Genomic DNA, 27774 nt, shown 5'->3' on the forward strand with positions numbered 1-27774 from the left:
AGGCATTGAGAGCCAGCATGGTGTGGTGGTTAAGAGCAGGTGGATTCTAATCTGGAGAACCGGGTTTGATTCCCCACTCCTCCACTTGAGTGGCGGAGGCTTATCTGGTGAACCAGGTATGTTTCCGCGCTCCTACATTCCCTGTGGGTGACTTTGGGTTAGTCACAGTTCTCTCTGAACTCTCTCAGCCCTACATACTTCACAAGGTGTCTGTTGTGGGGAGAGGAAGGGAAAGGAACTTGTAAGCCACCTTGAGTCTCCTTATAGGAGAGAAAGGTGGGATATAAATCCAAAACTCTTCTATGACACTGGAAATAGTAAGGCACAACTCTCGGGTCACCTCTGCATGAATCCTGTGCTGTTTGTCCGGCAGATGATCGTGTTACAGTCTTTGCACAAGTATCAACCACGGCTACACATCACAGAAGCCAAGGAGGGCGAGGTGGACGAGGTGCACTCTTCTCTCTGCACCCAGACCTTCACCTTTCCCGAGACTCAGTTCATCGCCGTGACAGCATACCAGAATGCTGATGTGAGTTTGCAGTGGGTGCACGTGGGATCTCATGTCACCTCTTTTACGTTCGGGATAATGGAGCAAAGTCCTGACCTGGATAGCCCCAGGCTAGCCTGATCTGATCAGATCTTTTTTTTTAAGACTGTTTTTTAAAATTAAGACTTATTAAAGACCGTAACGAAACCAGTATCCAAAAACATAAAGAAAGTAGCATTACAGAAGAAGGAGGGGGAAAGAAACAAAAAGAGGGTGTTTTTTAAAAGGCGCTCTCTCTATTTGCTCTGCATCGGATATAATCCCAATTCACCACTTGCTGTCGAGTTCCAGTCAAAATAATATTGATTGATTTCATTTTCACCCTGCCAATCTCCCAAGGGACTCGAGGCGGCTTACATAAAGGCACATAATAAAATACAATAAAAACAGTACAAAAAGTATAAACATCAAAACCAGTTACAAGATGGCTTAAAAGTTACATAACAACATACCGGGGGCAGACGTGCATGTCAACCAGGCGACAGCCATGAGAAAATATTTTTTAAAAATTGAACTCTTAATTGGTATTATTAATGCAATTGGTCATATTAATTGGTAATGTAATTGAGAGCACTTGTGATGTAGTGGAGTTGCTCTGCATTGAATCTGGGACCTTCTGCTTGCCAAGAAAAACCATAGCCCCCCCCCCCCGCCCCAGGTAGTAGGAGATAATCATAGAGAGGAACAGAGAGTTTGGAATGAAAAGCATGAGTGGGGGGGGGGGGATTTGGAAGTTCACTGTGGTTTGACATATATATGTCTTGGTATCAGTCCTTACCAGCGTTCCATCATTTTCTCCATCCTTCCTCCTGCTAGATTACCCAGCTGAAGATAGACCACAATCCTTTTGCCAAGGGCTTCCGAGATAACTTTGATTCGTAAGTCTCTCTGCTGCTTATCCTCTCCCCTAATTGTCTAAAAGTTTAGTAGGCAGTGGATATTCTTCTCCCCTTAAATTTTCCCCCTTCCCTCTATTCTTTTAAAACATCTTCTAACTCGTAGCCTTATTATTATTTCCCATTTCCTAATTTAATCCTTAATCTGTCATTCCAAGCTTTGGGAAAGGAAGTTTTGATAATTTAATCATTTAACTGTTCGATTATCATAATGAAAAATAAACAATAATGAGAAATAGATTTTGCTGACAAGAGAAAAGTAGTAACCCAAGCCGCCACAGTTGCAGGAGATATCTTGTACGGATTGGGGGTGTTTTGCTGGGCAAGGGAGTTTTCTAGGGCTTCCAACTCTGGCTTGGGAAATTCCTGGAGATTTGGGGGCAGAGCCTGGGGAAGGGGAGGATTTAGGAAGGGCTGAGATCTCTGTGGATTATAAAAGGCATAGATTCCACCTTCTAAATCCGCCATTTTCTCCAGGAAAACTGATCTGTGCAATCCGGTGATAAGCTGTAATTAGGGTTGAGCAATACTGAAAATATTCGGTAAAATTTGGATTCAGGTTTATTTGGGCATAAAATTATCTGTAAGCCCCAATAAGACGAATACTATATTTAGTATGGTTTGCGTTCGGATCGGCTTATTTTCGGGCATGATCTATTCGGGCCAAATGTGGACCGAATAGGCCGCAATTCGGCCATTTTGGTGATTTGGGATACCTGAATCACCAAGCCTAGTTGTAATCACTTCGCCTTCTCAAAACTTAGTCCCAGCAGTGAAACAAGTAAGCACGCTCTGAGTAGGATCCCTACCATTTTCCTACTAGGAAAAGCAACCAAATGACCAGTTTTAGTCAGGGAAAATGCACAAGGATATAAGATTTCACTGTTTCTTTTTGAACACCCCCTCTCTCCATATTTCCTTACCTCCCCGTCAGGTTTTTTTTAAGAGTCTAAAATGCCGCATGAATCCCTCCCTACACTCACCCATCTGAGAAGTAGTGTAGTGTAGGGTTTGAGGTGTTGAACTAAGATGCAGGAAAAGCTGAGTTCATATCCCCCATTCTGTCCACAAACCCATGGACTGTACTATCCTAAGAAAATCATGCAGAGGGGTCCAGAGGAGGGCAACCAAAATGGTAAAAGGTCTTGAATCCATGCCCTGCGAGGAGAGACTTAGGGAGCTGGATATGTTTAGTCTGGAGAAGAGAAGGTTAAGAGGTGACATGATAGCCACGTTTAGATATTTGAAGGGATGTCATGTTGGTGAGGAAGCAAGCTTGTTTTCTGCAGCTTCCAGAGACTAGGACCAGGAGTAATAGGTTCAAGGTGAAGGAAAAGAGATTCCTCCAAAACATCAGGAAAAACTTCTTGACTGTCAGGGCTATTTGACAGTACAATGCACTACCTCGGAGTGTGATGGAGTCTCCTTCTTTGGAGGTTTTTAAAAAAGAGGCTGGATGGCCATCTGTCAGGAGTGCTTTGATTGTGTATTCCTGCATTGCAGGAGTTTGGACTTGATGGCCTTTGGGGTCTCTCCCAATTCTATGATTCTAAGCCTATTAACTTCAATGAATTTAGAAGGGTGTAACTCTAGTTTGGGTTGCATTATTTATCATTAATATTTATTAGTCTTGTATTCTGCCCTTCCCCGAAGGACTTAGGATAACTCCCAAATACATACAATTTTAATACAATTAAAATAACTAAAACCATTCTGTCTGATGGCACCAATATATAAACAATAGTTCCTTATAGGAGGGAAGAAAATTATGGGTGGAGGGGGGAAGCCAAGCTGATAGAAACGAACAGCTGTGTTGAGCATGCGCCTGGTGGAACAGTTCCATCTTACAGGCCCTGCGGAATGGAGTGTGACCTTCTGTCTTCCTAACCTACCTCACAGGGTTGTTGTAAGGATGAAATGAGAAAAGGGGAGCCACGCATGTCAAGCTGATGGGGACCCACTTAGGGGAAGGGTGGGGTCAAACACACACTCAATAGAACTACCTGTGGTTTGGTCCTTAACTTTTTACCCTGGTTTGAATTTCTGACTGGAGAGCTGTTGGAAGATTTGTGTGGCCAATGGCCCTTTCTGACTTGAGGACTTGGGGCCTTAATCCCCGTATGGCTATGAGGGTTTGGTGATGGGGAGGGATCTGGACCCAGTCAGAATTCTGCCAATTCCTTCCTTCTGCCTATAGTATTCTCTCTCTGTCTTCCTCTAGGATGTACAGTGCAGCGGAGGGAGACCGTACAACCCCCTCTCCCCCCAGCTCCAGCAGCTGTCAGCAACTTCTGGCTGGCAGCCCCTTCCAACCCTTCTTACACGATCAGTTCCCGCTATCCCAGAGCTGCTTCTACAACAGGGAGCGTGGCCCACTCCCTTTGCAACCCAAGGATACCCACCACTGGTATTTTGCCTCCCAGCAGCCACCGGCCGCCTCGCTAGAATACAGCCCCTACGACGGTGACTACAGAGGGAACAAATTTATGCCCTACAGCATGAAGCCCTTTGCCTTGCAAGCGTCACCGCACTCTTCTCTGCCTTACTACCAGGAGCACCCTTTCGGGCCCCCACCGGCTTGGAGTTCTCCGTCCCAATATCATCCACCCAAGCCCACACCAGGAGCGTTGAGCTGGTTCCGGCCCATGAGAGATTTGCAACCGGTGCCCTCTGGAGATGAGAAAGGGAAGGACAGCGAAGGCTGGGCCGAACCGGGTTCGGTGAAATCAGCCGATTCCTCGGACTCCGGGTTGTACGAAGCCGAGTGTAAGCGTCGTCGGATATCTCCTTACATCTCCAGTGCTGAAAGTTCGCCCCCCATCCGCAACGGAGACCTCTACGAGAAAGAAGCCACAGATGCTGGTTATTGTGGCTTCTACGGGAACTGAAAGGGCGCAGAAACGCTTGAGGATAATGAGGGGCTTTGGGACTTGCAGTTCCCCTCGAGTCATATCATTAATATCGAGCAAAATAAAGGGGACACTTTCTTGCTTTGGGGAAGGTCTGCACCATCATGGGGCACTGCTTGGGCACAGAGTCGCATTCTTTCTAGTCATATCTTCCCCTCATGCAGCAATATACAGGTGCTAGTTGTCTTGTGTTAAGTATGATCTTACGCTGACATTTCTGAATAGAGATATCCAAGCGGACACTGAATGGTGTGTGCACAGCAGGGCTCTCGAGTCTACTTACATGCTTGTCCATAAGGGCATCTGGTCAGACATACAGCAATACGAGAGTATGCACCACTCCCGTAGAAATATGCTAATGTCACAATCCTGTGAAGTGTCTTTACATTTCTGGTCTGACCCTTGCTTGGCTTCATGGCTAAATAAGAACGATAGAGCTGAAACGAAATTTCTCACAGATGCAAAATCTGAAACTTCCACACTTTGCAGTTTCAACTACTTACATTTGTCTTGGAAGGACATTTGAAGGCATAATATATCCACTTATCAAATTAATTCACCCTTAATCAGATAAGGAGATCTTTCTTGGACAGTGTTGTTATAGGAGATTCGATAAATTCAATGGGAACAGCTCTGTGAATGGCTATGAGCCATACTGGAAAAATTTAACCTCCATGTTTAAGTTCCATGTACGGGGGGGCGGTCCACTTCAGAGAAAAAAAGAAAGCGGGACTATAAATGTCTTCGGTCTGATCCAGCAGCATTCTTGTATATACATGGAAACAGGTTTCCACAAGTATACCACTTGCTGGATTGGGTGCTGCAACCATAAACAAATGGCAGATACTCCTACTTAGTGGGGGGGAGGGGTGTTTACACTGAATTGCTTTCCACGAGATGTAAGTTTATTTGAATGTGCATCCCCCAGCCTCATTCCTGCCGGTCAAGGTACACAGGGACACCTTCGTTGCATGCCAGTAGGGATGGATGAGGATCAGTACCTTTACATTATTGGTTCCCACCCTCCCCTTTTCAAATGTAACAGGGTACTTATTTGGGACTGCGCCATTCCCGTGAGCAACATCAATTTACAAAAGTTCTTCCCCTCAGTGCATTTCACTTCTGAGTTTTGCTATCACACGTGAAGCGTCCAGGCCAAGAGATGTTCATGCTGATGAATTGGGAGTTTGGGATATAAATCAGATGTTGCTCAAGTCAGCCACCAAATTGACCTTTGAACATGTAACCAAAACAGCTTTAAGAAGCCTAATGGATTGTGTGGACAGGCCTGGTGAGCAAACAAAGATACATTTCTGATCATTTCTGTTAACACAATTGTTCTCAGGTGCCATTCCAAATACGAGGGGCTCTTCCAGAGTTGCCTGGAGCACTTTGGCAGTGATTGAAGTGTGGCAGACAAACGCAGTGTACATACCATATCCGGAGTCATGAGAGCACATGGGAAGCTCCCTGCTTGGCAGCTCCTTCTCAAATCTGTGCCGTTCTTTCTGGGAATCGAAGCGACACACTGGCTGGGGAAGAATTCGCAGCATGGCCTTCTATCCAACAGCCCCTGGACTTGACATATCAGTATGCCACATGTTGGGAAGGACCGCTGTTGGAGCAGCTATCATGCCACTAAAAATAACCATGGTATAGGGCTCTATTCGAGACCTTGTTGTGCAGATGTCTCCTAACCGTTTGATTCTTTGGCACCCAACAATAGCTGAGAATCTTACGCCACAGCCAGTGCTCCAACCTATGCAGAAACCTATGCAGACTTGCTGTACCAGGTGTCCCGGTTTACTGTGTGTAAGGAGGGGATCTTGGGGTGGGGGTGGGGTGGACAGATAAGAGGGATGAATTGATTCCTTAAGAGAGCCAGCATGGTGTAGTGGTTAAGAGCAGGTGGATTCTAATCTGGAGAACTGGGTTTGATTCCCCACTTTTCCACCTGAGTGGCAGAGGCTTATCTGGTGAACCAGATGTGTTTCCGCACTCCTACATGCCTACTGGGTGACCTTGGGCTAGTCACAGTTCTCTCTCAACCCCACTGACCTCACAAGGTGTCTGTTGTGGGGAGAGGGAGGAAAGGAGCTTGTAAGCCACCTTGAGTCTCCTTACAGGAGAGAAAGGTGGGCTATAAATCCAAACTCTTCTCCTTCTTAATGCAAGAGTCCATCCCATTTCAGTCCCCTCAGGGACAACTGCTTCAGCATTAGCTAGTGTTATAACCGCAATAGCCGCATGGTCACCTGACTTCAGCTGGACACTGTCAAACCCAAGGTGACAGCAAAGAAAAGCATTTCCCCTAGATGGTCTTCTGCCCACACCCAGTGGGAATGAACGGAGGGTGCAAAAATAGCAGTGAGCTCTTGCGCAACTCTGGTTCCTTTCAGAACGTGCCCAGAGCAATCCGTTTATGGCCCTTTCTGCACAAATCTCCTAAAACGTTTGTAAAATGTTTCTAATTCCCCCTTTTGTTTGCATTCACCCCCTTGAAATGACTCCCAGTTACCTTTTCCCCCAGTGTGTGGACAAATCAATGCTTCATGCTTCACAGCGTCATGCTGCAGTTCCCTGAGTCTTCTGGAGGCAATGCTGTGAAGAATAAGCCCCCATCCCCCCCAAATCTGAAAAACACTCTGAAATGCTCCGAAAACAGGGCAAGGGGCTTCTTCAGGCAAGTGAACTCACCAAATGGCATCTTAAAGGGACAGCACACAAATGAAGCCTGTTAGAAAGCATTTCAGATAGAAGAACTGCAAGACAAGAGGATGCATTTAAAATGTTTTGAGGCTGCAAATGAAACGGGGGTTTTTTTGGGGGGGGGAAACAATGCAAAAACTCCTTGGAGCATATTTTTTATTTCCTGCCCCCAAACATTTTAGTGTCTGTGCAGAAAGGGCCAAAGAAATCTGCACCCCACTAATAAGCTTTATTGCAGTGTGTGTCTGTGAGTGTGGTGGGTGGTTGAGTGGAAGAGAAACAGGTTGTATTTTGTATATTTCAAGCTCGGCCTTTTTGTGCCCATGCTCTCCTCCCTCTTGCAAAGCCCTGCTCCTGGATAGACTTGACGGGCATTTGGGGATGTGACATTATGATGCTAGACAATCAAAAGGACGTTCACTCCTGAACTGAGTTCTTTGTGGCTTGGCAAACCCTTCTGAGCCCGGGGTGGGGGGTGGGGTGGGGGTGGGGTTGTTGGTAAGAGTCAGACTAAGCTCTCCGTAACTGTTTACACTGTTAAAATGTACATGTAAAAACACAAAGGTCATGTGGTGAGCTTTTTTGGATTTTTTTTAATTTTAATTTTTCAGGACGATTGCCATCTCAAGAGATTCAAATATTTATTAAGAGCAGCGTACAGGTTTCCCCTTTGTGGGTTTTGGATTCAGCTTCAGGATTTCCTTCAATAAACTGTAAAGCTGTGGGTGTGTGAAAATGCGAAATTTTGAATGGGGGTGTGTATTATTATTTTTTTAAAGAAAACTTTCTTAAAGCCCCCTATCTGGTGACACAGGGTTGGAGTCAGCCAACCTTTCTGCATGTGTAAAAGGAGATCTTTTCGGCCACCTGAAAAGATGATGGGGATTATGAGACCCACATGTTTTTAAAAAGCTATATGGGATGGGAGATGTAGTATGGAAACAAACTGGGTAGAAAAAGCTGGCTGGAGCCAACTGTGAGGGATAATTCCATTCTTACACACCTGCTAGAGAAGCCAACTGGCATTTAAGGTCCTCGTGTGGCACTGGGGTTCAAATGAGCCAGTGTGATCTTGACACTCCTGTTAAATTTCTTACACCTAAGGCAGCCCCCAAGATATCCTGTATCCAGCAGCGTCATACTTTTTACAATTTCATATCCCTCATGGGTGGATTCCGCACTGGCCAAATATAATGGGGGGAGCTTCACACAGGCCCAGTCCTCAAAACGAGTCAGCCCTGCTTTATTTCCCTCAACGCGGGATTTTCGAAAATTGCTAAACCGGCAACCCTTTTTGCAAAATCCCGGATTGGAGCCGCTCCCGCCACACAGTCCGGCAGGAAGCGCTTCATTTTCCTCCCTTCCACCATACCTTCCACAGTCAGGAAGAATCCTCCTGCCATTGCCCTGCTTTTTGTTTTTAATGTTACGTGTCGCATACGCAGGTGCAGCCAATCGTATTGTGGGACGACTGGTATGATTGCAGGGGTTCATTTCTGCATGGCTGCCCAGCTACTCACGTGTTGCAGGGAATTTGAGAAGCAAGAAGCATATCCGTGCAAAGGGACGAAAGCAACCTGGATTGTTTCCATGGGATCCAATCGCTGCCTGCACGGCACGCGTGTGAACGGGAAAAAGGAAAGCGGGTTCCTTTATGACAACTGCAACCCACACATTTGCTGTGTGGAAATGAGCATTCTTTCATCAGCCAGCACTTTGTCCTAGGGGACTGAATGTTCTACTATGCAAAGAGCAAAACACCCACATTTCTCCAAGAATAGAAAACTTGCAGGTCAGGGAGGAGGCTAGCAGTGTGATCCCATAGGGAAGGGGTCCCCGGCACAGTTCCTGTGGGTGTCATAATGCCCACTGCCACCTTTCTTGGTGCCCACCAAATGTTTTTGGAATGTTGGTGCAGCCAGGTGGTGGCATCAGAACTTTGGATTGGCCATAGATTTGCTGGATGAGTCTTTCTTAGCAAGCTCACCAGGCATATTTGTCTGTACAGAGGAAAATATTGTGAAAACAATCTGTTCATTTTTAAAAGTGTCCTGATAAAACAGTACTTCTTGCTTGAAAGGGTAAATTGCTACACAGTTATGCATAACCTCATTTGTGGTCATCTTGTGATTGGCTCCACCTCCGAGGCCAGACATTTTGTGGTTGCAGCCCAGTATCAGACGTTGAAAGGGTTAGTTCAAAAAAGCCTGTGACTCCTGCCATAGGGAGACACTCCAGTCTGAAGCCATTGTCTTCAGGGGGTTTAGACCCTATTACCCTGTTTCCCTGAATATAAGACATCCCCTGAAAATAAGACGTAGTAGAGGTTTTGCTGCAGTGCGAAATATAAGGCATCCCCCGAAAGTAAGACAGCAAAGTTTTTGTTTGGAAGTATGCCTGACGAACAGAACACAGAAAAATAAGACAACCCTTAAAATAAGACATAGCTCATCTTTGGGAGCAAAAATTAATATAAGACACTGTTCTTATTTTTGGGGAAACACGGTAGCACAGTCATTTCAAATCCTCCCTGATGTGCTAATTTTCTTGAGACTGCAGGGTAAAAACTAGTGGCGATCTCTGAGTTACACCATTTTAAGGTCACTGTGCTCCCTCAGCAAATAGTTACAGAATCGGCCACACGCTCTTCCACAATGAAGCAAGACTGGGCAACTTGTCAAGAATTACTGAGATGTCATATGCCCCCACACTAAACACTCCAGGAGATATTACACGATGCTAAATATCCTTACTTTGGTAAGAAACAGGGGCAGCTGAGTGTCAAGGATGAACAAAATGGCAGCCACACAATGGAATTTTCAGGATTTTTTTTAATTGGACACACCGTGGAATGTTCAAGCCACAACACGCGGACAGAACAGAGGCTGGTTAACGCGGATACAAAAGACGGACTGCAGCTCGCCTGGGGACCTGCCGTGCGAGAAGAGCAACTACAGGCTGACCTGCTTTGTGGTGTAGACAAAACGTTTGGGATGCTCAGCACAGAAAGAAGGATGGACAGACCGAAAGACAAAACATGTACTGGGGGACTGGGGAGTTTTTTTTTTTTTAAAGAGGCTAATTGAAAGGAGCATATTATTGGGAAAGTATTCCAAATCCCCCTTCTCAAGCAGCTAGGATCACAGCCTCTTCAGCAAGAAGCATACAAGCAGGGCTGAGAGCCAAGGGGGGGGGGGGCTCTCTTTCCTTTGCCAGCAGTCCCCATTACAACCACCTGCGCTCTGTAATCCAAAATGAACATGACATAGGCTGGTAATGAAAATGTCCTAAAATACTTCCCTGGTGAGGAAGGAAACCCAAGCGCTTTTTGTAAACAGTATCTGCAAAACCTAGGCTCCCTGCTGCCTTCATCTTCACATAAATGTTAGAACGTAAACAAAACTGAGGCTCATTCCGCACATGCAGAATGATGCACTTTCAAACTGCTTTCAGTGCTCTTTGAAGCTGTGCGGAATAGAAAAATCCACTTGCAAGCAGTTGTGAAAGTGGTTTAAAAATGCATTATTTTGCGTGCGCGGAAGGGGCCTCAGAGACAGATGTTCATCAACTCAATGGTTGAGGTTAGTAACAGTGCTTTATCTTTTCAGGAATTGCTATACCAGCACATTCTGCCTGAATCCTACTCTCTTGCTAAAGATAGGTGGGAAAGTACTTGGGTTGCCACATCCCCCCCGGTCACTGACGGGATGACGGAGGTAGGGTTGCCAGATCCAGGTTGGGAAACTCCTGGAGATTTGGGGATGAAGCCCGGGAAGACAGGGATTTCAATGGGGTACAAGGCCATACAGCCCACCCTCCAAAGCACCCATTTTCTGCAGAGGAACTAATCTCTGTAGTCTGGAGATGAATTGTAATGTTGAAGGATCCTCAAATCCCACCTGTAGGCTGGCGTCCCTGAAAAGAACCCATCTGTCCAGACAGGAGGTGCAAAAAAAAAAAAAGGTTTAGGACCACAGGATAGCCCTGCCCTGAGGAATCCACAATCCAAGACACTGAGGGCACATTCATGCTCCCCACCCACTGCCCCCTCGGGCTGTTGTAGAGAGGCAGGCAGAAAAACAGCAAAAGATTTACATGTTTTCATAATCATGGGGACAATCTAACATAAGTACAGAAGAATGCCCTACGAACACTTTGTGCCAAAGGTCTCATAGGTCTACTTAGCATTAGAGTAATATGTCTGTGCCAGAACTGTACCACTTCTGACTCCTGGTCAGGACTGTTCCACTTCTGACTTCCTGATGTTTTCCCCACACCGCCAGTTCATTATCTAGTTCTACATAAAAGGTGAGGTGGAATATAGGGAGGAATTTCAGTCATGGAAATCCTTACCTGCTGGCTGAAATAGTACAGTCAGTCATAGGTTTATTACATTAGTGAAAACTAGGCCATATTTACATGCAAGTCTTGCAAACTTGACAGTGAAGTCATTTCCCTATCCATGGATGGAGGTGGGGGTGGGGATGGGGGTGAGGGCAGAAGCAGAAACCAGGAACCCAACTCTGAAATATTTTTATACTTCTCACAACCAAACCCCACCAGAAGTCCAATTCACCTCAGGGCTGGACAGTAATGATGACATAATGATTTGAGAGCCAAACTAGGCCCTGGGAGACCCAGGGCATTTCCCCACTTACCTCATAGCCCCCTATGCTGCGCGCTACTCTCAGCACGCGTCATTTCTGGCGCACCCCGGGCTTCCCCACGACCCCGCGTCATCAAAAGACGCCATTTGGAAGAGCGCCAGGAATGACGCACGCTGAGGGGGCGCGACAGTGGCAGCATCGGGGCGGCTGCGTTGTCGCCGCCCCTGTAGTGGGGAGTGCCGGGGGACCCCGCGCTACTTGCCTACAGTAGCACGGGGCAGAAGGTAAGTGGGAAAACGCCCCATGTTTCAAATCCCTGCTCCAACACGGAAACCTGCTGGGTGACTGTGGACCAGTCACTCCTCAGCCTAAACTACCAGACAGAATTGTTATGAAAGGCTAAGGAATGAAAGACTGCAATAAAACTACGGTTGCCAGCTCTGGGTTGGAAAATACCTGGATATTTTGGAGGGTGGAGTCTGACGAGGGCGGCGTTTGGGGAGGGGAGGTCTTCTATGGGGCATAATGCCATAGAAACCACCTTCAAAGGTGGCCATTTTCTCCAGGTAAACTGATCTCCATTGCATGGAGATCGGTTGCAATACCAGAACTCCGGCCAACACATGGATGTTGGAAATCCTAGATAAATCTGTGACAGTTTTGGCTACCTTCCTAGGAATACATATATTTGGGGGTGGGGGTGGGGGGATTGTCAAGCACTTGGCAGGCCACACTACATGATGTGTGACCATCTTTGGCTCTTTTGGTCAAGCGATGCAGGCCTGCTCAAAACCCAGCAAAAACCCGCTCTCTTTTTCCAAAAGCAACTGAACCAAAACACCTCACCCTTTTCTGAATAACTCTGGTGTAGCTCCCCTTTCTCCAGATATCTCACCCAGTTTGCTTTTATGGGGCAGGCATCTTCATACATTCTCTCCCACACCAAGTTCCACTCAGACGGAACTTCCCAAAAGCCCTACCAACTCATACTTTTTTAAAGCATAAAATGATGCCATGCAGACACAATTGGCTATTGCGCTACAGCAACCGCTCCCTACTGGATTCCCCCAGTGTGAACAAGCCAGAGCATTTGTGGCGTTATGACAGAGCAATATCCAACCATGTGTGGATGTAACCACGACACTCAAAATGGTGCCGTTTTTTCCCAGCTGCCTCCATGCTCATCTTAATTGAGACGGCCCTGCTTTTCATCATGGACTGCACACGGATGAACCTTGAAGCTTGATTGGCATTTGACCAGCATACTAATCAACAAACCGAACACCATTTCAGTGTTCTGTCATGCCTCGGTTGCCTGGGTGAACGCTCACTGGAATGCTTGTTCATTGAAGTATTCATTCAAATTTCGAAAAACACAGAATTTTCAAAAAGGAGAAAAATGTTTTGTGAAGGAGCAACAGATTGGGTCTTATGGGTTGACACTTATGGGTCAACCAATCAGTGGTCTCCATGACCAGCTTCAGTAGGAAGAGGAAGAGGAAAAGAGCAGAGGTGGGATCCAGCAGGTTCTCACAGGTTCCTGAGAGAAGTTACTAATTATTTGTGTGTGCCAAGAGGGGGTAACTAATTGGTGATTTTGCCATGTGATTTTTGCCTTTGTTACACCCCTCCTCTCAGCAGTAGCGCGCAGAACTTGAAGCAGTCTAGCAGGAGGTACACCGGCATGCGTGGCAGCCTGCGCCTGTGTGCATTCGTTTCCTGCCCAAGGACCAGCGCAGCGGCTGCGTCCTTGCCACAGCCGCGCCCAGGAATGCCCTGCCCCCGGAATGCCCGGCCATGCCCCCGTCGTGCCCCACCCAGCCCCATTGGCGCTATGCCACAGTTTGAATCCCACCACCATGGGAACCTGTTACTAAAATTTTTGGATCCCACCACTGGAAAAGATGATTCCCCTGTCCTCCAAGTGAGGTCAACTTTGAAGTGTGATATTCCCAGCAAGCTTTTTGCTCCAGGTGCATTGGTACATAGCCTCACAAACCGATTGCTTCCACACAGTCAGGACTCATTTCTACTGCCAACACAGAGGCATGCCTATTGGAGTCGAAACGTCCACATTTGGGAGTTTTCTGTGTACTTCCTTTGACTTTTCTCTCCCCAATAGGCTCAGCAATAACACCACATTGGTGCTTGAGGCTACTGTGGTCATGGCTGCTGTGGTGACTCACCCCAATTGTTCTTTTCTTCATGCAAACACTATAGCACTATAGTGCCAACAGATTGTTATAGTGTTATAACCATTCCTGATTTTATGAACAAAAAGCAACAAGCCCTCAAAAGGTCTGCCCGTGACAGGGCAGGAAAAAATGTTGGGCAAATGGCGCCAATGTGGGAGGGACCACGGCCAGGGAAGAAAAGGTAGGTTTGGATTGAGTTCTTTCCAAAAAGATTGGAGTAAAGCAGGTTCAGAAGAGTACATTGAGGACAGAGAAAACCTGGAAACAGGGTGTTCACACCATGACATTGGGTAGAAGCTCCAAAGAAAACAAAAAACCCCAATTTGGAAATGAATGCAGAGGGAAAAAACCTTCGCGTGGAAGCAGCCCCTAAAGATCCCTAGCATGACGTGAAGGTACAAACCCACTTGCCTGCACAGAATTATGGGAAATGCGGGCACTTCTCTTCTCTTTTTTTGCCTTTTTTATTGCTTCAAACGCTGAAAGAAAATGGCAAGCAGCAGAGCAGATGTTCCCAGACCACAGAGAGGGAAAGAGGGGTTATCAGACAAGACAGAGACACAGAGACTTTCTTTGTGTTGGCCCCAACAAAGGACCAGGACACCCTGCTTCCTTAAGGTGCTCTGCTGGAAAGAAGTGCTGGCTTTGTTGAGGTGGAGGTACCAGGCAGGTAACAGTAAAGGTACCTCTGGAGAGGAGAAGTGTTGCTTCAGTTGGGGCCCAGTGGTTACAATCCCCTCAGAAGATAAAAGGAAGGAGTTCTCTCCTTTAGATTTGACCCCCACCCCCACTTCAGGTACCTCAAATTTGGTCAGCCTTTCCTATACCAAGAGTCCAACACCAGTTAAAGGAAAACGAACAGAGGCAGAGACTGGGGCAGCAGCATCTCCAGTAAAATGCAGCCAGGTAGGACCCAACCATTGCTATTATCCAGGCTCTTCTGCGCCAACAAGGTGACCCTGCGCTTGTTCTACACCGGAGGCTGCCTCTGCTGCTGTATGATCTAAGCCAAAAGGTGGGCTCTGAGACCGGAGCTTCTCTTCTTCCCCAGTTTCACAGTGGTCTCCCTTTCTAGTTTTGATGCAAGCCACTTTAAAGTGCTTCCAGCACTCCGGATCTTTTTTTTTTTTTGGGGGGGGGGGGGGGTCTGCCTTACCAGCAGGCAGCAGTGCGAGATCATGAGCTGGCTCGTGGACACCTTTCTCAAGGGCGAGAGATGCTTTGGAAGTGCCCAGAGGAAGTCCTAAGTGTGTTCGTCCCCCCTCCATCTTGTGACGCTGGTATACCAGAATTCCATGCCCTGATCGACCTTTGTGCTTATCCAGCGGGGGACGTCTTATCGTCTGTTCCCCCGTCTTGGGGGGTAGGAGTGGGAAAGGCACGGCCGCTCCTGGGGATGCCAGCGGTTACCACAGGACTGCGCTGTCCATGTTGCCGAAGCCTGGCTCGGCCCTCAGCTTCCAGTAACTTCCGTTGCTTACCCAGAACTCTTTGCTGTTGGCGTCCACCTGCCGTCTGAAAGGAAGAACATCGATTAGAAGCTGGAAGGAGAAGTTTGGAAAGAGGAACGTCTCCAGCAGAAGCAGGTTTTAAAAGAGGACATTTGACCCGTTTTGAGAGATTGATTTTTCGATATAATGGCACGGCAGCATCTCTTCCAGCTGGTAAACTGGAAGTGACAACATCAGATCATACAACACTCTAGGATTTCCCCCGATTTCTGTGGTAAAAGAATTAAGTGAATCCCTTCCGTGTTCAGCTAGTCTCTCTGACTGATTTTTCGATATATATATTAAAAAATCCTCCCCCGCACTTAGAGCGGTGCCAGGCAGGCAGTGGGAGAAGGGGAACCCAGCCCCAGCCAGAGACCCGCCAGTCCTGACTGTAGGCAACCCAACGATCCCACTGTGAACTCTGGGATGCACCAGCTGGGCATGAAGAGTCTGATTCAGAAAAGCAAGCAAAATCCACCTGAAGAAGCGAGCCTGATGAAGAATGTTGTTATCCTCCATCACCCGACGACGGTCACGTTGCAGCTGTTCAATCCGCCGTTTCTGGGACTCAGCAGCCTGCACATTTCCCTCTTCTAGATACCTGGAGAGGGATGGGTGGGTTAAATGAGAGCCAGCATGGTGTAGTGGTTAAGAGCAGGTGGATTCTAATCTGGAGAACCGGGTTTGATTCCTCACTCCACCTGAGTGCCAGAGGCTTATCTGGTGAACCAGATGTGTTTCCACACTCCTACATTCCTGCTGGGTGACCCTGGGCTAGTCACAGTTCTCTCAGGACTCTCTCAGCCCCAGCTACTTCACAAGGTGTCTGCTGTGGGGAGAGGGAGGGAATGGAGCTTGTAAGCCACCTTGAGTCTCCTTTCAGGAGAGAAAGGTGGTGTATAAATCCAAACTCTTCTTCTTCTTAAAACACAGTGAGTTTCCCATTCTTAGCACAATTCCCTCCACACAGAGTTTCAATGGCAGCCATGTTTTAATGCCAGAATCTTTTAGAAAGGTTATGATTTTCTTCCTTTTTTAATGCTTTGGTTCCTGGATTTTTCACCTTACTATTGCATAAATTCAAGTGGGACTAGGGTTGCCAGCCTAGCTCCACATAGTGGTGGGAGCATTTGGGGGCAGAGACTGGCAAAATGGCACGGCAGCATCTCTTCCAGCTAGTAAATTGGAAGTGACAACATCGGATCGTACGACGTGCTAGGATTTCCCCCGATTTCTGTGGTAAAAAAATTAAAGTGAATTGCTTCTGTGTTCTGGTAGCAGCCATGTCCTTTCATTACTATTTGGAGCATGGATTAGAGCTCGGGGGGGGGGGGGGGGGGGGGGGGGACCTCCTGAATTGAATCCAACTAAGTTCTTTGCTCTGTTCCTCCTCTTCCCATGTGGCCCTTGATCTATACCTGTTCTTATAATTCACAGCACAGCATTTCTGGGGATGAAGGGGGACCAGTGGTGTAGCACCAAGGGGACGGAGGTGTGCGCAATGTACCGGGCGCGCGGTGGCGTGGCAGGGGTGTTCCAGGGCGTGGCAGTGGTGGGCAGGAAAGGGGCGCAGAGTGCACGCCTGCCCCAGGCGCAGTTTCCCCTCACTCTGGTTCTGAAGGGGACTCTCTCCTCCTTTTACTCACCAGCAGAAAAACTAGCTTGATCCCATCCACTGTAAATTTGGGGCAGTAGAATGGAAGGAGAGATGCAAATCACTCAAATCAGTTAAAATAAAACAGGAAAAGATGCTGCAACGCTCACCTTTGGTCAGGCCTCAGTCTGGAGTCTGTGGATGGCAAGAGGTGTTTGAGCTCCGGCGTTAACTCATTGAGCTCCAAGGCAAACTGAGTGAACCCGTAATTCTTCTCGTAATCCCGCGGCATGGGGCCTGGGGAAGAAGAAACAGGCAGGTGGGAAGATTTCCAAACAGGTGCTGTATTGCATCCTGCTAACCTGAGGGCAGAAGGAAAGGGTCTTACCTTGCATTCCTTGGGATAAGAACTGAGCATACAGTTCATGGTCTGCCCAGAGAGGGGAATGGGGGACCTCACAGACCTTTTCCCATACTGCCCTTCAATACCCCTCTGCTCATTGGTAGGGGGGGACCTTTTGTCGGCCCCGAGCACGAGAGACGTCCAGCTGGGTTCGACATGAACCAGGGCTTTTTTGGGCCCGGCTACGCCTAATGGAACAAATTACCAGCTGAGGTTAGAATCCTGTGGGACCTATCTTCATTCCACAGGGCTTGTAAAACCTGGTTGTTCCACCACGCCTTTCCCACCTAGCCAGCTGGTACCAACAGTTCCTCTCGGTCTCCAGAATGGGGAGGGGGGGGGAGCAGAGGGACAAGACGATTGGTCTCTTTAAGTCACCATCTGTCCCTTTTATAAACCATAAACTAATGTTTAGAATGCTGTAGGCATTTTACAGTTAATGTTTTCATGCTTATATTCAAATGTTTGTTGTGTTTACTATTTGAACTGTTTTATTGTTTTAACCTGCCCTGTGCCCTTTGGGGTAGGGAGGGATAAAATATGAAAAATAAATAAATAAGTAAGTAAATAGTCCACCCAATTAAGATTCTGCCAGTCTTGCAGCCAAGAGTTGCTTTGAATCCTTGTATTTTATTTTGTCTTGCCCCACTTTGGCTGATGTCCCTGCATGGCGTCCTGTCAGTTCAGCAACAAGTTGGTGAACCGACCTCTCTTTGCCCCCACCCTGAATCCCTCCAGCTTCCAATTTGCGAGAGGGAGACTCAGAAGCAAAGTTCTCCGAATCCTGACTGAGATTGCAGATCTGTTAGATGTCAGCAGGCATCCAGCCTTCAGGGGCAAGCCATAGTGGAGGACTGGAGAGCCAAGATTTCCCACCGCCCACTCTACGGCGCAGCTGGTTTCTTACTGGGCCTCCAGATGCACTTGCTGACGGGAGGGACGCCGCAATACAACGCATCATGCCACTTGCCGAAGATCCGGTGGATGACCTTGCCGCTATGGCTGAGAATGGCGCCCTGCACTTCGTTCACCCCGGAACCCCAGTACCGCGCCTGCCAGAGAGGGGAAGGAGCATTAGGGCAGGGAGGATGACTGTGTACAATCTGCTGGGGACACAGTGGGGGGAGGGGGGTAGGATAGAGGAAAAAGTGGCTGGAAGGGGTATCTGGATAGGAAAGGAAGGGAAGGAAGAGAGACAGGAAGAGTCTGGGGATTTTGTATTGTTGAAGACTTTCATGGCTGGAATCACTAGGATTTTGTGGGTTTTCCGGGTTGTAAGGCCGTGTTCCAGTAGCATTTTCTCCCGATGTTTCACCTGCATCTGTGGAAGGTGCCAGCCAAAGATGCAGGCGAAACTTCAGGAGAAAATACTACTGGAACACGGCCATATAACCCGGAAAACCCACAACGTCCCAATTTGGGGATTTCTTGTTAATGCTGCAGGAACTGAGGGCAGCATTTGAAGATGGTTGGCCATCACAAAGGACAAAAAACCTACTGCAAAAGGCACTGAGAGGAAGAGAAGGAAGACAAAGAGACAGCATGGAATAACAGGAAGAGCTTGGGGATTTGGTGTTAGTGCTACAGGAACTGGGGCGGCATTTGAAGATGGTTAGCAATCCCAAAGGACCAACTGCAAAAGGCACAGAAGGATGGAAAGAGAAAACAGAGCTCAGGTACAGAAGAGGGTTAAGAAAATCCAGGGGGGACACTCCAGGCACCACAAAGAAACACCCAATATTATCAAGTGCTGAAAGTTAGGGTTGAAGGAGTCCTCGGATGCCGGAAGATGGTTAAAAGAGACAGGAAGTTCAGGTGCCAGACAGGGAGGTCAGAGGAAGGGGCGGAGCGATCAAAAACCAAGGAGGGAAGGAAGAGTGAGGCCGCTGCTCACTTTGCAGAAGGTGATCTTGCAATGGTAGGTGCTGTCTCGCGTGTTTCGAATCAGCACCTCGCCGTAATGCTCAATCCAGCGCTGACCGCTGAGGATATTGTGGATGCAGGAGGTCACCTTGTTCCATTCATAGTGGTCCCCAAACCTTCCACCAGCAGAAGGAAAAGAAGAGAGATCTAACGTTTGGGGATGCAGGAGGAGTTGGCATGGGAGCGAGAACAGGCGACAGGGCTGCCGTCTCACCTAGGAAGCCGAACATTCACTGTACCCACAGGGATGATCTCGAGGGATTTGCCCCAGAATTTGTTTTTCCATTTCATGTCTGGGGAAAAAACAACAACAGACAAACATGCACAAAGCCCAAAGAGGCGAGTTACATCACTATGCTTCTGAGATGTAAAGGGAACTACAGAATGAGGGGAAGGGCTATTGGCCAGTATCCAAGAAATGGTTACTCTCTAATAAGAAGACAAAAAGGACTGAGGTTCAATGCTCCCTAGAAGCCACCCCCACTCCCCAAGCTGGAAATCTTGACCTCACTATAATGGCTAGCTATGGTTATTCAGAAGCAAGGGAAAAGCATTTGGGACATGCTCAGAAAACTAGACGTCCTCCAGATTCCCTCTTATATTGAAGAATTATGCTCAGACTTTGCAAACAGCCCCTGGGAGTAAACTTGAGTCAGCAATCTGGAGTGACATGGACTCAATAAAAAGAAAGCACAGCCCCCTTCTCCCTCACAGAGTTCCAAACAGTCCTGCCCTCCCCTCACATTGTTGCTTTTACCTGGAGACCTCACCTTGCCAGAAAACGAAGTTATTGGATTCAGCGTGGCAGGCAGAGATGGGTGGATGGTGGCATACCTGCAATTATGGAGGACAACCAAGATGATAAACCTTACGAGAATGGCAATGCTTTGGATATCTGAGTCCCCCAATTGCCATTTTTCTCTTTAACTGCCTTTTTTTAGTCTTTTCCCCCTTCTTCGGAGCTTTTATTATCTTAAAAAAAACCCACTGGGGAAGCAACAATCCTGTCTGTCTCTCTGGGGAATCTGATGTGGGACTGTGGATCTGTCACCCTGGTGTCTTTGTATATCAGCTGTCTAGGACAGAGAGGCTTGTTATTTTCAAGCATTCTCTATTGACATCTCAATATATCAATATAAGAATGCAGAGGTCGGTGTGTTTTGGCTAAGCCCATGCGAGTGAGCTTCTTTTCTGTGACTTTAATTTAATTTTATTTATTTATTGTTAATTTTATATACCGCCCCTCCCCCAAAGGGCTTTGGGCAGTGCACAACATAACAGAAAACGAAAGGAGCATTTAGGCACTAACAAATATAAATAATAAGCTCCATTAATCATAAATTAAAACCTCATTAAAATACAGCGATACAAAACAACAGCGTCCAACATTTAAAACCCTCATAAAAACCCTCCATAGAGGGGGAACAGCGGGTCCCTTAGGTGTTGAGAGGCCCAAGGTGTAAAGGAGAACAGGAAGTGAGGCCAAGGGGGAATGCATGGATGGCAATGTGAAGGAGTGGGAAGACTGGCCGTGGATGGAAGAAAAATGTCTGGGGGCAAATCTGCCCTCTCTGGTGGCAAAGTAAATTATACTTGTGCCAGAAGTGCTGTTGCTTGCTGCAGAGAGAATGGAAAGTGAAAGCAAGGCCTGACAAAATACGCCCATACAAGAAATCTCGCCATGGCAGACATTTGCCCCCACTATGCAACAGCCGCCTTGTGCATAATTGGCCGCAGTCCCCTGAGCAAGCACCAGGTCATTACTGGCCCATGAGGTGATATCACATCATGACATTTACTAGGCAGGCTATGTTTCCAGGATGGTTTGCTATTGCCTTCCCCAGTTGGCTACCCTTTACTCCCAGAAAGTTCATTACCTGCTCACTTATGAAACGAAAACCCTTGTCCGGCCGCACACACTCATACGTCTCCCCCAGCACAGGGTTGAATGGTTTGCTGCCAGCGCGGAAGTAGGTAGAGGCGTAAGCTGAGACAGCAAAGGCAGCTATATAGAGCTGTAAGCAAGCAAGAAAGGAACAGATGATTCATTAGGGTGGTGGTAAAAAAAGAAAGGGAAGTTTCTCTTTATCTAAATTAAAGAGGAGACTTGACTAACATTTGTTCTAGGTAAAGGTTGAGTGAGTCACTGTATCAGATACACTGGAGGGTGTACATCCACTCAAGTGAAACACAGTCACAAACATACACTCCAATGCATCTGATGAAGTTAGCAATGATTAATGAGTGGTCAAGCTGGGATACAATTTTCTAGTCTTTCAGGTGCTGCTGGGTCAAGTTTTATTTTACTGTAGCGGGCTACCAGGGCTCCTGTATCAGAATTCTTCTCTACTTCGTGATTGTGCACAAAGAAGAAAAATACATACAATCAGCTAGTATTGGAGATGTCAAGTCAGACCGTAATATTAAACGTCTTGTCTCTTGTTCAATGATCAAGGTGTGCCGGCTGTTGTCACTAATAGCGATTAGTGGGAAGGCTCTCTGCACATGCTCAGATGCATTCTCCTAGTTCTCATGCCATCACTATATTCAAGAACTCACATTTGATGCAGAGTTAGGTGAGGCTTCATGCAGAGAAGGAGAAAATGGGAAGCCACAAAAATACCCACGCACACTGCCTGGGCTTGGGCAGAAGAGCATAGAAGTGATGTATAGTGGGTAGAGTACTGGACTTGGGAGACCCTGGTTCAAATCCTTGCTCCACCATTAAGCCCATTCGGTGTCCTTGGGCCAGTCACTCTCTCCCAGCCCAGCCTGCCCTGCAGGGTTGTTGTGATTCTGCTCCCCACTGTTTCATTCTCACAGGAATTCAACGAAGGAAAGGTGGGATAAAAATGTGACAGACAGATTAACAGTCCAGTTGAAAAGGCTTCTTATCAGAAGTTGGTCAAGCAAAGGTGCAAATATGAAAGACAGTCTTGCCTGCCCACTGAATCTCCCATTTCAAGATGGGAAAGGGGTAAGGGGGTAAAGGATAAGGCAGATACCAATCTTTCACAGGGGTCCAGGCTTTGGCAGGCCGCATCCAGCAGGGAGCTGTACTCCAGTTCCTCACAAAGACGTTGCAGCGTATTGAGGGGCTCGTTCAGCTGAACCGGCATGGACACCTTTGAGAGGTCTTTGCCGATGTTGTTGCGGAGAATGTTCCACAGGCTGACGTCGCTGGTGTGGACGTGGGAGGCTGGAAGACAGTTCCGCCGGGGGAGCCCAGGACCCGGCCCAGGGAGGTACAAAGGGAGAGACACGGGTAGTCTGAGGCTCCCCTCAGAGGAGTCCTCAAAACAACGTACCGCACTTGGGCCTGTTGAGGAGACACAGTGGGAACTGTTGTTAAACCTGAGTTTGGCCCTCATTAAACCTGAGTTCGGCCCTCATTAAACCTGAGTTCAGCCCTCATTAAACCTGAGTTCAGCCCTCGCATGTGCGGAATGTTTGTTAATTCATTGCAGGTCCACTAATGGTGTGCAGGAAGAGGCACTTGTGATGGAACTTCAGTGAAGTATAATGCCATAGAGTCTACCTTCCAAAGTGGCCATTTTCTAAGTGAACCGATCTCTGTCACCTGGAGATCTTTTGTGATAGCAGGAATCTCAAGCCACCACCTGGAGGTTGGCAGCCTCCAAACCCCCTCCCTCAGCCACACCTCAACTCCGAAGCTCCTCTCCGTGTCAGGCAACACCTGCCCGTTTCTCAGATCGAGTACCTTTTGAACAACTGGCAGACATTCCCGCCATGTCGGTCACCTCCTCTGAGAGACTGTTCGTCACCTCGCTGAGGCAGGACTCATCGTCTGTAGCCTGGAGGAGCAACACAGGTTACACAAGCCAAAGGGAAAGACATGGTTTGCCAGGAGGAGGAACACCAGGAGATAAAAAAAAAAGTGGTGGCTGTGATGGTAGGAAGGGAATTTAAGGTCCAGGGATTGGACAAGATCGTTAAATTGAGGGTGATTTTCAGTGTGGATGACATGAGGTAAAAAGACATGGGAGCCGACAATTCATGATGGAGAGAGAATTCTGATCCACAAAAAGCCCCCAGGACTGGGCAGAAAGTAGGACTGGGATGGGATAGACCCCATCTTGATTGAGAACAAAAAAAATAAGTATAAAAATTGTCCAAGTAACTCTCATTTCTAGGCCCGATCAAGATCTGAAAGCAGATGGGGGAGAAAGCCAAGGAGCCAATGACCCTTGAGGATCCTAGCCTCCCAAATTATGCGAAAGGACAAATTATGACTTCAAGTCTACCCTGGTGAGTAAGCAGGAAGATGACTGGACTCACCAAAGTCTGAAGCTTAGTGACCAATAGAGACCACTTCTGCAAAAGCTAAAAATGGACAAAAGGAGGAAGCAGAGAACCAAAGAAAGATGGAGATTTCCTAGGGCTCTCTGAAGCTACACTGTGATGATCTTGGGTTTAAAAAAAAGAAACAAGAAACCTTCACAAGGGATTTCAAAACAGAAGGCCTACATTGGGAAGAACAGTCTCTTCACATTATGAGATTCCGCCAGGACACACAGGAAGTACCTCATGCCTTGGGGAATTATGGTAGTCAGGTAACAACAACCCACCCGCAAGTATTGACAGTTATAACAAGTGAGAAGAAACGACCTAAGCTAACGTGTGGAGAATGTGCATTCTACTACATTTGCTCCTTCTGGTTATACTTGTAGGCAAAAGGAGATAGAATGTGGGAAATAAAAATCTGTGAGAGTGTATAGAGGAAGTGTGGTGGGGGGAGGACAAAGACCATTTGGGAAAGGGGAGAGAACTATTTCTAAGCAGGAGGGAGTGGCTGGACCGCTGGCTGATTCACAAAGGAAGAGAGAGAAAAGAGAAAAAAATGAAGTAAAACAAAACGGTGATGCAATTATATTTACTAGAAATCATGTTCATCTCAATATATAAAACTTTAAACTCAGGATTAATTAATATGAAAGAATGAATCCGTGTTTCCTTTAACTTTTAGTCAGAGTTAACTGAGCAACACCCATGAACTGCAGTGCCTTTGGTGGCTATTTCTCAAGGCATCAGCAGGGGGAGATCTTGCGCCACCCAAACTTGCCCATGCTGCGGCAGCTGGGAATATTTAAAACAAACAGGAAACACTTGGCAAATCACACTTCAGATCTACATCATCCATGACAGATTCCACCCACATGCTACAGATGTGACCTTCAGCAGAGAGGGGTTGTCCCAAAGAATGGAGATGCATGTTAGATGCCTGGAAAAGGTCCATTAACTTGCCTCAAAACAGACCCCTTCTTCGAATGTGCTCACTAACCTCATTCTCAGATGAGCTGGCAGACAGGAAAACTTCACAGGCATCGAAGAACTCCGCGTGTGAGTCCGAGAGGGACACAATGCTGCGATTGGATATCTGGTGCTGCTCTTGGCCCTTCACCAACACAGTATTTGGCTGCAGGGTGAAGAAAGCACACCTTGGCATGAGATATCACACTGCAGTTGAAGACAGAAATGCTAATGCTTCAGTAACACGGTCCTCAGGATTTCATTCAAAATGCTTTGGAATTTGTTAGGGAACACTAAAGCCATTTACGCACTTGTGTTCTACCTCACAGTGAGCACACTTTCCCTTCACCAAAGAATTTCCATCATGCAATGCTTTTTGCCTCTTCCAAAGCCCCTGCGCAACAGTTTAGAGAAGCCAGGCAGCTTTTGAATGTGGCCAAAACATGACATTTCCTGTCTCTTTGCTTTCCCCGCAGAACTAAACAGAGAGTTACTGTTTTTCCAGATTTTGTCACTCTTTCCTGCTTTCCCTACCCGTCCAACTGCTTTTCTGGCTGTGCTACTCTTTGTTTGGTCCATCAAAAATTCAACAGACCAGTGAAATCTCTTGAATTTTTGATGGACCAAACCCACCCATCCCCTTCAAAAGAAGGCGGCAGGTAACCTTCCCCAAAGGGTGGTTGCCCTTAGATGCAGAAGAAAGTGAGCAGTGGCCAAAATGAACTTTCACAGAGGGAGGCTTCTTCAGAAGGGGGAACCACAGGCAAAATCCCACAGTGAATCATTCAGCCGCGTGGCAGCAGTAAGTGCATAATAGGCCCAAGGCACATGGAAGTTCATTGAACAACTATTTCTTTAATTGACAGCAGATTGTTTTTGCTTGAGTAGTCCAGTACTCAGAGGTATGCCAGTGTAGTGTGGTGGTTAAGAGCGGTGGACTCTAATCTGGAGAACTGGGTTTCTCCCCTTGTTTCCCCACTCCTGCACATGAAGCTTGCTGGGTAACCTTGGGCTAGTCACATTTCTCTCAGAACTCTCTCTGCCCCACCTACCTCACAAGGCGTCTGTTGTGGTGAGGGGAAGGGAAATATGTTTGTAAGCTACTTTGAAACTCCTTACAGGAGAGAAAGGCGGGTTATAATCCAAACTCTCCTTCTTTTTCTTCTTCTCTGAACATCTTATTATGTTTCTACCTTGCCTTCAAGGAACCCAGGGGATCAATACCTGGCCCCTGCCCCCACTATTTTATCAAGTCTGAGAAGCTGAGAATGGGACAATTGGCCTCAAATCACACGGTTTGCTTCATGGCAGAGCGGGAATTTAAGCCTGGATTTCTCAGGGTCTAACGCTTTAACCATCACACAACTTTCATTCTCAGAGAGGGTCCCTTTGGTTATATCATTGTGTGCCTCACGCCCTGTGAACCTCGTACCTCCTGAATGCAAATCACAGGCTCTTCTGCTAAGCCACAAACCTTCCCCAAAGAGTACACACTAATATGAACTGCGATCTAGACTACTGGCCAAAACCACATTCAGGCAAAACAGGTTCACCGCCTTTCATGCTGTTCACCTCCAAGGCCCAGTCTCTTCCGATGCTGACCTCGTCAGGGTTGAAGGAGGCGAAGGAGTCTAGGGTGGTGTCTGAAGAGATGGACAGGGAATGGAATCGGCGCAGACGTTCTGGATTGTCAAAGGTGTGCAGAGGAGCCTGGAAGGATGAAGGGGCATGTCTGTGAGAACGAGGAGATGCTGTGCTCCAAAAACCAGGTAATGCTGAATTTCTACAATGAGAGGTAGGGAGGTTCCAGCTATCGGGAAGGCAAATTCGTTGACTGGAAAGATTTCAGGTGGATAATTGGTAGCACGTGCAATATACGCCCTCAATGTAATAACTATAATCATGTGTCAACAGTGGTCCATTCCGCACAGGCCCCTGAAAGCGTTTTGCAAACATCTGCAAAACATTTTCAAAATTCCCCATTTGTCCACACTCACCCCCTTGAAATGATTAATGGCCACCATTTTGTGGTCCTTCCGTTTCTCTTTTAAAACTCTCACCTTTCTTACTATTACTGAAACTCCTACCCTGTTTCCCCGAATATAAGACATCCCCTGAAAATAAGACGTAGTAGAGGTTTTGCTGAAGTGCGAAATATAAGGCATCCCCCGAAAGTCAGACGTAGCAAAGTTTTTGTTTGGAAGCATGCCCGACAAACAGAACACAGAAAAATAAGACATCCCCTGAAAATAAGACATAGCACATCTTTGGGAGCAAAAATTAATATAAGACACTGTCTTATTTTTGGGGAAACATGGTAGGCACAAGCCCTGGTACTGGGGGTGGGTGTCTTCTGCTAGACTGTTGAACCAGGGAATAAGTTGGCAAACCTGCTCGAGGGTCCCTTACCCCAGCTGCTGCAATGCCAATGCCGCTCCCCCGACCACCCTGTGCAGATGCAGCAGCGGAATGCTGCAGTTCCAGTGTCCTCTGCAATGCCTGAAGGCGATCCCGCTCTGCAGCCAGCACAGCCAACACACTGCTGAGGGACCCATGAACTAGGGAGGGAGAAAGAGACAGTCATGCACAAACATCTGTGGAATTCAGTATGAACCAGATGTGTTTCCGCACTCCTACCCTGCTGGGTGACCATGGGCTAGTCACAGTTCTTGAGAACTCTCTCAGCCCTACCTACCTCACAAGGGGGCTTTCCCCACTACAGAAGGGAGCTAAGGTCGACTCGGTTCCCTTCAATGGAGGGCGATTCCAGGCTGTCACCACAGAAACTGAGTTGGCCCCCTGGAACCGAGCTAAGTGGGCGGGATCATCTTGGTGCCTGTTTCGCTCCTCGATCGTGATTGGCGCTTGTGTTACGGCGGGAAATGGGGGCGTTCTTCTTTTTTTTACAGTTTTTACAGTTTCATGCGCTTTCTGCCCTCCACGACTCTCCCATTCTGCGCATGCCACAAAAGCGGCTTGTGATTGGTTCAACAGATGAGGTATCGTTTCGATGCTTCCCCACTTCAAAGCTTCGAAGCGGCATCGACCTTGTTCCGGCAGAAAAGTGTAGTTCATAACTGCGACAAGAATGTCGCAGTTCTGGGGGTGCGGGGGGGGGGGGGGAACTGAGACAAAACAATGTTGAGCTCGGTGGCAGTGGGGATTCACTGAGGCGAACCTAGGTAGAAACCAGTTCAACTCTTTCAGTGGGGAAAGCTCCAAGA

At 47.4% G+C, this 27774-nt stretch overlaps 2 protein-coding genes across 2 annotated transcripts in view; one reads left to right on the forward strand and one right to left on the reverse strand.

Moving 5' to 3' along the window:
• TBX21 (T-box transcription factor 21) overlaps positions 1-6257 on the forward strand; it is a 64175-nt gene extending 57918 nt beyond the window's left edge. The window contains exons 4-6 of the mRNA XM_048517655.1: positions 374-532; positions 1367-1428; positions 3668-6257. Of these exons, the coding sequence (XP_048373612.1) occupies positions 374-532; positions 1367-1428; positions 3668-4334 (888 nt within the window). The 3' untranslated portion in view covers positions 4335-6257. The remainder of the gene's footprint in view (positions 1-373; positions 533-1366; positions 1429-3667) is intronic.
• An 8741-nt stretch (positions 6258-14998) lies between these two features.
• The window catches only part of OSBPL7 (oxysterol binding protein like 7), a 33637-nt gene continuing 20861 nt past the window's right edge, over positions 14999-27774 (reverse strand). The window contains 13 exon segments of the mRNA XM_048517946.1: positions 14999-15381; positions 15838-15960; positions 17124-17250; positions 18264-18408; positions 19251-19395; positions 19494-19572; positions 20050-20113; positions 21157-21294; positions 22285-22598; positions 23001-23094; positions 24582-24716; positions 26153-26260; positions 26960-27108. Coding sequence (XP_048373903.1) covers positions 15273-15381; positions 15838-15960; positions 17124-17250; positions 18264-18408; positions 19251-19395; positions 19494-19572; positions 20050-20113; positions 21157-21294; positions 22285-22598; positions 23001-23094; positions 24582-24716; positions 26153-26260; positions 26960-27108 — 1730 coding nt within the window. The 3' untranslated portion in view covers positions 14999-15272.

The sequence above is a fragment of the Sphaerodactylus townsendi genome, linkage group LG15, assembly GCF_021028975.2.
Source record: "Sphaerodactylus townsendi isolate TG3544 linkage group LG15, MPM_Stown_v2.3, whole genome shotgun sequence".
NCBI lineage: Eukaryota > Metazoa > Chordata > Lepidosauria > Squamata > Sphaerodactylidae > Sphaerodactylus > Sphaerodactylus townsendi.